This window comes from Papio anubis, chromosome 1, assembly GCF_008728515.1.
Source record: "Papio anubis isolate 15944 chromosome 1, Panubis1.0, whole genome shotgun sequence".
NCBI classification, from domain to species: Eukaryota; Metazoa; Chordata; class Mammalia; order Primates; family Cercopithecidae; genus Papio; species Papio anubis.
This window is the reverse complement of record NC_044976.1, coordinates 73,614,295-73,629,403: the sequence shown is the minus strand read 5'-3', so window position 1 is coordinate 73,629,403 and position 15,109 is coordinate 73,614,295. Positions and strand designations below refer to the sequence as shown.

The following is a 15,109-nucleotide window of genomic DNA, read 5'->3' as shown; positions in this document are numbered from 1 at the left end:
GTAGGAATATGTCATTTCCATTGGGAATGGAGTGCTGCTGGGCAACCACCTCTAGACTTGATGGACCAAATAGTATCCTTTAAACATCGTGATGGGAAGCTCATGTCATTGGGTGTTCATTCAGGGACAAGGGGCTATTTCTCAAAAGAAGAATAGTTATTTTTTGAAAAAAAACACAGATTTTCTTCAACACCCTGGAGACCTCTACTGTGACTCTCTAATAGGCATTTGCCACAGGTCCCATAAAGTGTCTTGCTTTTGACAGGTATTTTAGACACAGTGGCACATCTGTTTGTACAGTAGCCTGGATTATCTGAAAAGTATTTTATTTCTCTGAGCTCTACTCAAATCTGGCAACTAATAAGTATTGCACCCCTTTTAATAGCAGAAAATGTAAGATGCAGTAACTTATCTTTCACTATGGAGAAGATATAATTACTGGAACCCTCAGGAACTTTACTGAGGTAGAAGACTCCTGTATTGTCATAAAATTTTTCTCCTATCCGTTAGCACACAAGTGTCTGTATAAGGCATCAAAATTATATGCTATTCACTATTCCCCAGATCTTATCAGCATGATGCTATGAATATAATGAATCTGTGTGGCAACCTGTGGAGTAAGGATATTTTCAAAATCCTGTAGACTAAATTGTGGCAAAGAGCTAGAAAGTCATATACCATTTAGGGAAGAAAGTGAAGATGTGATACTATCCTTGCCAGATAAAAGCAAATACCCCTAAGGTTATCTACTTATTGGAAAAAGTAGAAAGCATTTGTTTGATCTATTGCTGTATCCAAAGTGACAGAGACTGTTTTGATTAGTTCTAGTACACAGACAATAACTTGAAGAACAGCTGAAATTAAGGCCATGACTTGGTTGAACTTAAGAGAATACACTAAGAATCTTTAGAACCTGTCTTCCCTCTGCACTGCCAATCAGTATCATACATAGTTTCCTTAGGAAGAATGTGCTAAGAAATAGTATTATACTAAATATGAGATGTATTCATCTCTATATTTTCAGAGTTTATGTGTGCCTATGTCATTCATTCATGAATGACCAAATAAAGAGAAATGTGACCATTGACAATTCAGTATGAATGAATGAATGAAAGGGAGTTTGATTGTATTGTAGACTGGAATTTTAAAATAAAGCTTTTCATGTTTACTTTAAGAACTAAGGTAAACAGATGTCAGATACTGTGTAATAGTTTAGGTCTTAAGGAATATTTTAAATCATGTTTAAGGTTCCATGTGTTAAATCATACAGCGAGGACTGAAAAATACTAAAATCCTAGAAAGTGTAGCTATAAGCTTAACACATAATAAATTAAATAGAAAATATGTGTTTCCTAATTATTATGAATATTTAATTTGAAAAAAGAAAGATGGTGAAATTATTTACTTCAAGTATAAAAGTTTTTTTAGGACTTGCTGCTACAGGCTCTGTGAGACAGCCAAAAATGTTTGAAGACAAAGGATATAATCTGTTGGAAGCTTCATGGCCCCACCTAGCTCCTGAAAATCCTGAATACTTATCCGCACAACCCTGGGGCAAGCTTGTATCCCTCCTAAACTACTGGAGCTGATGCTGTCTTGAAAGCACCACCTCCTGGCTGGAGGCCAACACAAAATAAAGGCAGTAAATAAATCTACAACCAAGTCCTATCTTCAGCCTCCTTAAAAAAAACCAGCAAAAATACACTTCATAAATGAAAAAAAAGATACAAGTTTTTTCAGACAAATACGTGCTGAGAGAATTTGTCACTACCAAGCCATCATGACAAGAACTGCTAAAAGAAACTCTAAATCTTGAATCAAATCCTCAAAATAGCATCTCCTTAAAGCATAGATCTCAATGGACCTCTAAAACAGTAACACAATGAAAAAAAATCAAGGTGTTTAGTCAACAACTAGCATGATGAATAGAACAGTGCCTCACCTTTCAATACTAACATTGAATGTAAATGACGTAAATGTTCCACTTAAAAGATTCAGATTGGCAGAATGGACAAGAATTCACCAACCAAGTATCTGCTGTCTTCAAGCGACTCACCTAACACATAAGGACTCACATAAACTTAAAGTAAAGGGGTGGAAAGAGATATTCCATGAAAATGAACACCAAAATCAAGCAGGAGTAGCTATTCTTATATCAAACAAAACTGACTTTAAAGTGACAGCAGTTTAAAAAGACAAAGAGGGACATTATATAATGATGAAAGAACTTGTCCAACAGGAAACATCACAATTCTAAATATATATGCACCTAACTCTAGAGCTCCCAAATTTATAAAACTATTACTACTAGACCTGAGAAATTAGTCACATGTCAACACCATAATAGTGGGAGATTTCAATACTCCACTGACAGCACTAGACAGGTCATCAAGACAAAATGTCAAAAAGTAATGATGGACTTAAACTATAGCCTAGAACAAATGGACTTAACAGCTATTTACAGAAAATTCTACCCAACAACTGCAGAATATACATTCTATTCAGCAGCACATGGAACATTTTCCAAGATAGACCATATGATAGGCCGCAAAACAAGTTTCAATAAATTTAAGAAAATCAAAATTATATCAAGTACTCTCTCAAACCACAGTAGAATAAAATCAGAAATCAATTTTTAAAGGAACTCTCAAAACCATGCACATACATGGAAATTAAATAACCTGCTCCTGAATTACCATTGCATTAACAATAAAATCAAGATGGAAATTTAAAAATTTATTTGAACTGTATGAAAATAGTAACACAATCTATCAAAACCTCTGGGATACAGCAAAAATGGTGCTAAGAGGACTCTTTGTAGCATTAAATGCTGACATCAAAAAGTCTGAAAGAGCACAAATATACAATCTAAAGTCACACCTCAATGGACTAGAGAAATAAGAACAAACCAAACCCAAACCCAGCAGAAGAAAAGAAATAACATCAGGGAACAACTAAATAAAATTGAAACACACAAGAAAGATAAATGAAACAAAAAGCTGGTTCTTTGAAAAGATAAAGAAAATTAATCAACCATTAGTGAGATTAATCAAGAAGAGAGAAGATCCAATTGAAATAAAATGGGAGAATTACAACCAATACAACAGAAATACAAAAGATTATTTAAGGCTACTATGAACACCTGTATGTGCACAAACCAAAAAACCTAGAGGAGATGGATAAATTCCTGGAAATATACAACCCTCCTAGATTAAGCCAGGAAGAAATAGAAACGCTGAACAAACCAAGATTGAAATGATAATTTTAAAATTGTCAACAAAAAAAAATGTCCAGGACCAGACAGATTCACAGATGAATCTATCAGACATTCAAAGAAAAAGCTGTACCAATCCTATAGACACTATTCCAAAAGATAAAGAGGGAACCTTCTAAATCATTTTATGAAACCAGTATCACCCTAATGCCAAAACCAGGAAAGAATGTAACACACACACAAAAAAACTATAGACCAATACTCCTGATGAACATAGATGCAAAAATCCTCAACAAAACACTGGCTAACTGAATCCAACAGCATGCCAAAAAGATAATACATCATGACCAAGTGGATTTCATACCAGAGATTCAGGGATGATTTAACATATGCAAGTCAATAAATGTGATACATCACATAAACAGAATTAAAAACAAAAATTGTATGATCATCTCAATAGACATAGGAAACGTATTTGATAAAATTCAGTGTCCCTTTATTATTAAGGCCCTCGGCAAAATTGGCATAGAAGGGACACACTCTAAGGTAATAAAAGCCATTTATGAAAAACCCACGGTCAACATTATACTAAACAGGGAGAAGTTTAAAGCATTCCCCCTGAGAACTTAAACAAGAAAAGGATGCTTGCTTTCAACACTTCTATTCAATGTAGCACTAGAAGTCCTAGCCAGAGTAACCAGACAACATTAATAAATAAAGGGCATTCAGATCAGTAAAAAGGAAGTCAAACTGTCATTGTTCACCAATGATATGATTTTCTACCTAGAAAACCCTGAAGACTCATCCAAAAAGCTGCTAGAACTGATAAATAAATTCAATATAAGTAAATAAAGTTTCAGGATACAAAATCAATGTACATAAATTAGTAACTGCTATATACAAAGTGACCAAGCTGAGAATCAAATCAAGAACTCAATCCCTTTTATAATAACTGCAAAACAAAAACAAAATACTTAGGAATATACCAAATCAAGGAGGTAACACATCACTACACAGAAAACTACAAAACACTGCTGAAAGCAATCATAGATGACAGAAACAAATGGAAACACATACCATGCTCATGGATGGGTAGAATCAATATTGTGAAAATGACCATACTGCTGAAAACAATTTACAGATTCAGTGCCATTTCATATCAAAATACCATTATTATTCACAGAAGTAGGAAAAAACAATCCTAAAATTCATATGGAATCAAAAAGGAGCCTGCATAACCAAAGCAAGAGTAATCAAAAAGAACAAATCTGGAGGGATCACATCACCCATCTTCAAACTGTATTATAAGGCCATAGTCACTAAAACAGCATTGTACTGGTATAAAAATAGGCACATATGCTGCCCAATGAAGCAGAACAGAAAACCCAGAAATAAAGCCAAATACTTACAGCCAACTGATCTTCAACAAAGCAAACAAAAACAAAAAGTGGAGAAAGGACATCCTGTTCAACAAATGATGCTGGGATAACTGGTAAGGCACATGTAGAAGAATAAAACTGGATCCTCATCTCTCACCTTATATAAAAATCAACTGAAGATGAATCAATGATTTAAATCTAAGACCTGAAACCATAAAAATTCTAGAAGATAACATCAGAAAAACTCTTCTGGACATTGGCTTAGATAAAAAGTTCATGACCAAGAACCCACAAGCAAATGTGACAAAAAAACAAAGATAAATTGATGGGACGTAATTAAACTAAAAAGCTTCTGCACAGAAAAAGAAATAATCAGCAGAGTAAACAGACAACACACAAAGTTGGAGAAACTCTTCACAAACTATGTATCTGACAAAGGACTAATATCCAGAATTCACAAAAAACTCAAACAAATCAGAAAGAAAAACATCAAACAATCCAATCAAAAAGCGGGCAAAGGACATGAATAGACAATTCTCAAAAGAAGATATACAAATGGCCAACAAACACATGAAGTAATGCTCAGGATCACTAATTACCAGGGAAATGCAAATCAAAACCGCAACACAATACCACCTTACTCCTGCAAAAGTGACCATAATAAAAAATAATAGATGCTGGTGTGGATGTGATGAAAAGGGAACATTTTACACTGCTGGTGGGAATGTAAACTAGTACAGTCACTATGGAAAACAGTGTGGAGATTACTTAAAGAAGTAAAAGTAGATTTACCATTTGATCCAGCAATCCCTCTACTGGGTATCTACCCAGAGAAAAAGAAGTCAGTATACGAAAAAGATACTTGCACGTGCATGTTTACAGTCACCTGATTCACAAATGCAAAAATATAGTGTATTAGCCCATTCTCACACTGCTAATAAAAACATACCCGAGACTGGGTAATTTATAAAGGAAAGAGGTTTAATTGACTCACAATTCAGCATAGCTGGGGAGACCTCAGGAAACTTGCAATCATGGTGGAAGGGGAAGCAAACACACCCTTCTTCACATGGCGGCAGGAAAATGTGCAGAGTAAAGGCGGGGAAGCCCCTTATAAAACCATTAGATCTTGTAATCTGTATGGTTCATTTGCTGTTCACCATCACAAGAACAGCATGGGGAAACTGCACCCATGATCTAGTGACCTTCCATGAAGTTCCTCTCCCAACACGTGGAGATTACACTCAGATTATAATTCAAGATGAAATCGTAGTGGAAACACAGAACCAGACCATATTATTCCACCCCTGGCCCCTTCCAGATCTCACATGCTTCTCACATTTCAAAACACAATTATGCCTTCCCAACAGTTCCTTAAAGTCTTAACTCATTTCACCATTAACCCAAAAGTCCACGTCCCAAATCTCATCTGAGACAAGGCAAGTTCCTTTTGCCTGTGAACCTGTAAAATCAAAAGCAAGTTAATTACTTCCTAGATATAATAGGGATACAGGCATTGGGTAAATACACCCATTCCAAATGGAAGAAAGTGGCCAAAACAAAGGGGCTATAGGCCCCATGCAAGTCTGTAATCCAATAGGGCAGCCATTAAACCTTAAAGTTTTGAAATGATTTTCTTTGATTCTATGTCTCACGTCCAGGTCACGCTGGTGCAAGAGATGGGCTCCCATGGTCTTGGGCAGCTCCACCCCTGTGACTTGTCAGGGTACAGCCCAGGAAACCATTTCCCCTCTTAGGTTCTGAGCCTGTGATCAGAGGGGCTGCCTTGCAGGTCTTTGACATGCCCTGGAGACATTTTCCCCTTTATCTTGGTGGTTAACATCTGGCTGCTTGATGCTTAGGCAAATTTCTGCAGCAGGCTTGAATTTCTCCCCAGAAAATGGGTTTTTCTTTTCTATCATATTGCCGGGCTGCAAATTTTCCCAACTTTTATGCTGCACATCCTCTTGAATGTTTTGCTGCTTAGAAATTTCTTTCACCAGATACCCTAAATCATCTCTCAAGTTCAAAGTTCCACAGATCTCTAGGGCAGGGGCAAAATGCTGCCATTCTCCTTGCTAAAGCATAGCAAGAGTCACTTTTGCTCCAGTTCCCAAGAAGTTCCTCATCTCCATCTGAGATCATCTCAGCCTGGACTTAATTGGTCATATCACTATTAGCATTTTGGTCAAAGCTATTCAACAAGTCTCTAAGTTGTTCCAAACTTTCCCACATCTACCTGTCTTCTGAGGCTTCCAAGTCTTTAGAAAGTTCCAAACTGTTCCACATTTTCCTGTCTTCTTCTGAGCCCTCCAAACTGTTCCAACCTCTGCCTATTATACAGTTCCAAGGTAACTTCCACATTTTTGGGTATCTTTATAGCAGCACTACACTCCTGGTACCAATTTATTGTATTATTCTGTTCTTGTGCTGCTAATAAAGACACACCCAAGACTGTATAATTTATAAAGGAAAGAGGTTTAATTGATTCACAGTTCAGCATGACTGGGGAGGCCTCAGGAAATTTACAATCATGGCAGAAGGAGAAGCAAACACATCTTTCTTCATATGGAGGCAGGAAGGAGACATGCATAGTGAAGGGGGGGAAAGTCCCATATAAAACCATCACATCTCATGAGAACTCACAAACTATCATGAGAACAGCATGGTGGAACCACCATCATGATCTAATCACCTCCCACGAGATCCCTCCTCCAACACGTGAGGATTATAATTCGGATTACAATTCAAGATGAAATTTTAGTGGGGACACAAGGCCAGACCATATCATATGGAACTAGCCCAAATGCCCGTCAATCAATGTGTGAAAAAAGAAAAGGTGTTACATATATATGCCATGGAATACTACTCAACCATAAAAAGAAATGAAATAATGATATTTGCAGCAACCTGGATGGAATTGGAGACCATCATTCAAAGTGAAGTAACTCAGGAATGCAAAACCAAATGTTATATGTTCTCACTTATAGATGGAAGCTAAGCTGTGAGAATGCAAAGGCATACAAATGATACAATGTACTTCGAAGACTCTAGGGAAAAAGTGGAAGGGGTTGAGAAATAAAATACTACACATTGGGTAGAATGTACACTGCTCAGGTGCACCAAAATCTCAGAAATCACCACTAAAGGACTTATCCATGTGATGAAACACCACCAGTTCCTCAAAAACCTATTGAAATAAAAATACATGCATACATATATACATACATACAAACATACACTTTATAAGTTGTATGTAAAGGAAACTGTTTGGGGATACTATACATTAATTCAATATATAAGCCAAAGGGTAAAAAAGTTAGCTATAAGATAAATTCTGAAGAACTAAAAAAAAAAGATTTTTAAAAACTATATAATAATCCATTGTCTATTGCTGCATTGTAAATTACCCTCAAACTTGGCAACTTAAAAAACAAATATTTCTTATTTCACAATTTCCATGGTCAGGAATATAGGAATGGCTTGGTTGGGTGGTGTTGGCTCCAGGTTCTTTACGTTGTGGTCATGATGTAAGCCAAAGCTGCAGTCAACTGAAGGCTTCAGTAAGGTGGAGGATGTGCTTTCAAGGTGGCTTACGCCTACACCTCACTTTCTGCCTGACTTTCCCATGTCCCACTGATGTAGGTGAAAACCTGTTTTCACATATTTGAATTTAGAAATTCTGTTCTAAAATTACAAACGCTTTAAAAAGTGGATCTCATGGAGGTACAGAGTAGAATGGTAGTTAGCAGGGGCTGGGAAGGGGATGAGGGAGGGAGGGATGAAGAGAAGTTGGTTAATGAATACAAATATACCATTCAAAGGAATAAATTTTAGTATCTGACAGTACAGTGGGGAAACTGTAGTTAACAATAATTTATTGTATATTTCAAAATAGCTTGAAGACAAGAATTGTAGTGTTCCCAACACAAAGAAAAATGTTTGAGGTGATAGATATTCCAATTACCCTGATTTGATCTTTAAACATTGTATACATGTATCAAAATATCACGTGTACCCCAAAGATATGTACAACTATATCAATAAAAATATAAAAATAAAGTAACAAAAGTTATTTTGCATGATTTTAGTAAGTACCAAGGGAATTTGAAAGAAGATTCTACATTTTTGTTGTTAGAATTTGCTAAAATTTGTTCATTTAGGAAAATTATATAATTAAAAACACCACTTGTATTTGATTTTCCTATCCAATATACGTATTTCCTCCCACACTTAAAGCTGCTACATTCACAGTGATTCCACCTGTACGTGTGAGCACTTGACTTCTCACATCTCTTCCAGTTTGGTCACATTTGAGCATTTGCATATTGATGTGCATACTGTTTAATTATAAATTACTTTCTTTTTATTATTTCTCATTTATATTACATAGGATATTTTATTACTTTTTAAAGGAAATTATGAGTGTGACTGAAATATGTTATCTGTGACTATTACTTCAAGACTGTACAAGGAGCATTGTAAACTATTATAAAAAGGGATGTGTTGGGTATGATGTGCTTGAGAATGACTGTCATACAAACTGGTGATGTTATGGCTCCTCTTAATGACCTTGTATAAGAAGTCCTTGACACTGCTCTTTCCACTAGAACAGATCTGTCCAAGAGAAACATAAAGTGAATTACATTTGTATGGTTAAATTTTATGATAGCTACATTTAAGAGCATAAAAGGAAACAGGTGAAAATAAATTTAATAATAACTTAATAATACATTTTATTTACTTAAATATAACAAAATATTTCAAATGTGACCAATATAAAAATTAAGATATTCTTCTTTGTTGTTGTTTATAATGTCTTTAAAATATGATGTGTATTTTTCATTTACAGTATGTTCCAATTTGGAGAAGCCATTTCAAGGGCTGAATACACACATGGATAGTGGCTACCATATTGGACAGCATAGTTTTGGATATTCCATGAATAGAAAAATTCCAAGGAAGGGATTAAAATGTCAGAAGCTCCTTAATTTATTAACAGGGACAAAACGATAGCTGCTGCCCATCTCCTTTTTTCCTCTTTTTTGTAGCTTTTAGCTCAAAGTCTTTATGTTCCAATTCAAACACAGACCATCTGCAGCACAACTTCGGCGCCAGAAGCTGTGTGGAGAGGTGTAGCAGCGGCTCGGCAAACACAACCACCTGCCACAGTTCAAAACTAGAAAGTCAAGAAGGAGTATTCTTCTCTTGACCCTTCCATCTTCATCTCCCTCTCCTTTATCCCCAGACACTCAGATCCATCCCAATCAGATATGCCCCCTCTCCCCCCGCCACAAGTATGAAGCTTTTCTCCCCAAATGGCAAAAGCTCCAAAATTGCCTGTCATCTCTTTTCCTATGTTATGAGCATTTTGCTGATCCTTATTTAGCTGATGTCCTTGTTTTCCCCCTGTTAACAAGCTCATTCCTGCTCTATCCTTTTGCAGAAAGCATTATTCCTTTCTAGTTTGGTGGTGAAAACCACAGGCTATAGAAAGCAAGCAACACACCTGAGTTCATACCTTGTTTATCTCACTTAAAGTTGTGTGATTTTGAGTAGTAAATTAAACTCTGAGGTGAAAGTAACACCTACCTTTTAGGCTTGCTGTGAGACTCGGCTGAGACAATGGGTGTAATCAAGTTAGCACAGCATCTGTCACATTGTGAGCAATTAATAAATGAAAGCTCTTATTACTATACTATTTCCTCAATCTATAAATCCTTCCCTACTTCCAGCCACATGTCCAAATCCTAATCATTTTTTAAAGTCTTTCTCAAGTCTCACCTGTTCTCTAAACCTTCTGCAAACTTTATTCTCCCCTTTTCGTGTATTTCTTGAGAACTCTGCCATAAATTCACATTGGTATGACTTCTAGTGTGGGACACATAGTGATCATTTAGTAAATCCTTTAGTTAATTAATTGATGATGAAAAAGGGAAAGAAAACAATAGCAGACGCTGGGGATACCTGACCCTGCTTCCCCTTGACCCAACTGAGTTTTTTGCAGCTGTGGTGGGCAGTTTTACAATTTCTACTGACAGACATCTTTCACACTGCTCTGCAGAAGCTTCCCAGTGGGATGGAGCCCCAGCTGCCCACAACAGTATTCCACTCATTAACAGGCACTTGATTGGCTTTGCTCCCTTCCGTCTCATCTCCCTCATACCCACTTAAGCTTCCTGGAATCACCTCCTAGATAAACCACCTGCATCAAAGTTCTTGTCTTGGATTTCACTTTTGGGGAAACCCAAATAAGACAAGAACTAATATTACTGAGTCCATATTTTATGCCAAGCACCATGTTAGTCACTCTGCTTTCATTATCTTCTTTTATATTCTCAACATTCTTGTGGGATTGGGTATTATTATACTCATTCTGTAGTAACAAATTAGAAAGTCAAAACTCAAAATAATTAAGTGACTCACTCAGGGAAAATATAGCAATCCAAATGCTTTGGGTGCTCATTTCTGAATTAATAATTGTATAGAAAAAAAGAAAAAGACATTTTAGAATAAAGCTTTAAAAACATATTACTGAAAAAATAGGTAAAATAAATATCTTTCTTAGATTTAGCCAAAACATGACAAACTAAGATATAGAAGCAGAATGTAATAATATATGGTCTGGAGGCATCATATATTGAACAGTTCGTTATTTAAATGCCTTATTTGTAGTCCACTTTCTTTATTCTGGGAAATAGAGACGGGAAGATATGGCAGCTGAGAGCTACCCGAATGAGTCAGATTTAATAAGACGGTATTAGAAGATGAAACCAATTTGGCCTCTATGACATTGGAGAAAGAATTAGACAAAGGGGACTTTTGTGAGTGCTTAGATACTAAAAAGAAAGTCTTAGATTAATGAGAAAAATTATTGAGAAAAATTTTTCTTCCATATTAAAATTCTCATTCAGAATTGATTTTTTAAAATCTTCCCAAGTCACACAGGCCATATACATAAGAGTGATTGAATTATAACGTGAAATGTCAAATCCAATAAATGTGGGGAAGGAGATAGCCGGGCAAATGTTAAAGGAAACAAAGGACAAAGAGGTATGTTTCCATATTCAGAGGCAAGCATTAGATGACCTGAGCACATTTTCCGAATTTTTAGGAACTGTTATCAGTCAAACTGGAGAAGTTAGAAATATTCGACTAAAATTAGAAAGCGTTTCCTAATTGACCGATGTATGTTACTCTCTGTGGTCCTATGGTCTGTCAAATTAATTTTATAATTCTTAAAAAATAAGGGTGATGTGTTTGAGCCCATCGTCTTCATAGAAAATCAAGTCCTTTGTTTTCATGAAGTTTGAGATCACTTGATACTTCTATTAAGCTCTGAGACTATCAGATAAAACTTAGGGTAAGTCTTTATTACATATTGCCTCCACAGTTGCTATTGTTTGCCTTTATAATGTCACATAAAATCATAAAGAACTAGGAAATTTGAATTGGGCATTATAGTTTCATTCCTTTGAATTTTTTAATGGTTTTCACTTATGCATAACTCAAAAGTATTACATCATATTATTTACTGTAAATGTATTAGGTCTGCTATGAAGTCATTTAGTTTTGAACCCTAGAAAAAGTGACTTCTAGCCAAGTGAGCTTTTATAATGTGCCCTCTAATTCACATTTTAATAAATGTCATTTTCTAAGTGCATTACCTCATGTTTTGGCTACAACCCAGCTGAATCCTGAGAGAATAAGAGCAATGTGCTTTCTGACTGATTCATCCATATTTTATTTTACTTTTCATTAAGAAATTATTCTTTGAAGAAAATCAATAATCTGTGACTGAGGGGAGAGGTTAGTGTGTTGCAGTGGTGCATTCTAATATCTTAAAGCAAACTGCCTTTAGCCAGCTTTTGCTGATAGCATTTTTGTCCTTTCTTGTTCCTGCAGCCTGGGTACATGGGGACCCCAGAAGAGCAGCCTATCCTACAGACAGCCAGGGCCACTTTTGTGGCCAGAAGGGCACCCCCAATGAGTGAGTATGGCCACCTTTGCTTTGTGTGATTTTACTGTCTAAACTGGAACCTAGATATCACTTTTACAGTAATTCTACTAGACTTCTTAAGAAGATTTAAATTCATAAAGGAGGCCTTCCCTCCCCTTTGTCTAACAGATAGCAATAAGCAGTTGGGAAGTTTTATTTTATATGACTTAAGACAAGATGTCAGTGTTATGCAGCATATTATTAGAATGCATGAAGACTCTACTTATAAAAATATAGTTATAATGAATAGATTGGACCAATGATTTTATCAGAAGCTATATTTTAAAATGCCTTATAAATGGGCTATTAGAAGATTGAGGTGTGACCAGTTAGAACAGCAATCATTAAAAAGGAAACAATAGGTGCTGGAGAGGATGTGGAGAAATAGGAACACTTTTACATGGTTGATGGGACTGTAAACTAGTTTAATCATTGTGGAAGACAGTGTGGCGATTCCTCAAGATCTAGAACTAGAAATACCATTTGACCCAGCCATCCCAGTACCAAGTATATATCCAAAGGATTATAAATCATGCTGCTATAAAGACACATGCCCACCTATGTTTATTGTGGCACTATTTACAATAGCAAAGACTTGAAACCAACCCAAATGTCCATCAATGATAGACTGGATTAAGAAAACGTGGCACATATACACCATGGAATAGTATACAGCCATAAAAAAGGATGAGTTCATGTCCCTTGTAGCGACATGGATACAGCTGGAAACCATCATTCTGAGCAAACTATCACAAGGATAGAAAACCAAACACCGCATATTCTCACTCATAGGTGGGAACTGAACAATAAGAACACTTCAACACAGGAAGGGGAACATCGCATACTGGGGCCTATCATGGGGTGGGGGGAGAGGGGAGGGATAGTATTAGGAGATATACCTAATGTAAATGATGAGTTAATGGGTGCAGCACACCAACATGCACATGTATACATATGTAACAAACTTGCACATTGTGCACATGTACCCTAGAACTTAAAGTATAATAAAAAAAAATCTATGAAATTAAAAAAAATAAAGAAGAGGATTGAGGTGTGAGTAGCTGCTACAAATCTTGACAGTCCAGTTGTTAGGATTATTTTTGTCACAGTGTCTACTGATAAATCATTCCACCTTTCGAAGTGAGGGGCACACCCAGAAAGTCTTCAATGCTTGGCATCCTTTTCCAGGCAACTTGGCTGCTGCGGGTAACGTCACTGGGTAGCTTAAACAAACAAGGAAGAATGTTCCATCAAATTTCTTTCTAATAGTAACCATAACAGAAGTTTTCATTTCTGAAAGCACGTTGTCTATTTTTCTAACTTAAGAAAATAAACCACATACACAAGCAACCCTCCATAAATCTCACATTTTTAGAAAAACTTCCCTCTTCTCTCACTGGTTCATTTCTCTGTGGAAACCTGGAGTAGCTGCTGGGTCTTCTGGTTCTTCAAAACCAATTCAGTTTCTATAAAATCTGGCTTTAGATGGTTAAAAAAAAAAAAAAGCCCAAAGTAGCCACACCCTCACTTCCAACAACAACAAGAAAAAAAACATAGCTAAGGACACTTCAGTTATGTTGTCTATGCTGCCTACTTGTAACTATGGAGCATATTATTCCAAGAGATATACAGATTTTAAAAATAGATGCTCAGTAATTTTTTTAATTGACAACAAAAAAAGTCTAAAATCAGATGAATTCACACCTGAGTTTTACCAGATATTCAAAGAATTGGTACCGATCCTACTAAAACTATTCCAAAAGATAGAAAAAGAGGGGCTACTCCTAAATCATTCTATGAAGGCAGTATCATCCTAATATGAAAACCAGGAAAGAACATAACAAAAATGAAAGCTATACACCAATATCCTTAATGAACATAGATGCAAACATTCTTAACAAAATACTAGGTAACTGAATCCAACAAGACATCAATAAGATAATATATCATGATCAAGTGAATTTCATACCAGGGATGTAGGGATGGTTTAACATATGCAAGTAAATAAATGTGATACATCACATAAACAGAATTAAAAACAAAAATCATATTATCATCTCAATAGATGCAGAAAAAGTATTTGATAAAATCTAGCATTGCTTTCTAATGAAAGCCCTCAACAAAAGGGAATAGAAGGGACTTACGTCGAAGTAATAAAAGGCATCTGTGACAAACCCACAGCCAACATCATACTAAATAGGGAAAAGTTGAAAGCATTCCCCCCCTGAGAACTGGAAAAAGACAAGGATGTCCACATGCAACCCTTCTATTCAACATAGCCCTGGAAGTCCTAGTCAGAGCAATCTGACAAGAAAAGAAATAAAGGGCAAGTTGGAAAAGAGGAAGTCAAACTGTCACTGTTTGCTGATGATACGATCGTGTAGCTAGAATACTCTAAAGACTAATCCAAAAGGCTCCTAGACCTGATAAATGAATTCACTAAAGTCTTGGGTTACAAAATCAATGTACACAAATTAGTAGCATTGCTATCAATCAACAGTGACCAAGCTGAGAATC

At 36.0% G+C, this 15,109-nt stretch overlaps 1 protein-coding gene across 4 annotated transcripts in view; it reads left to right on the top strand.

Annotated features, from left to right (window-relative positions):
- Nucleotides 1–15,109, top strand: part of SLC44A5 (solute carrier family 44 member 5) — a 399,642-nt gene that overhangs the window by 314,893 nt on the left and 69,640 nt on the right. For all 4 annotated transcript variants that reach the window (XM_003892081.5, XM_031669962.1, XM_009211075.4 and 1 more), the window contains one exon: nt 12,499–12,583. In XM_003892081.5, the coding sequence (XP_003892130.2) occupies nt 12,499–12,583 (85 nt within the window). The remainder of the gene's footprint in view (nt 1–12,498; nt 12,584–15,109) is intronic.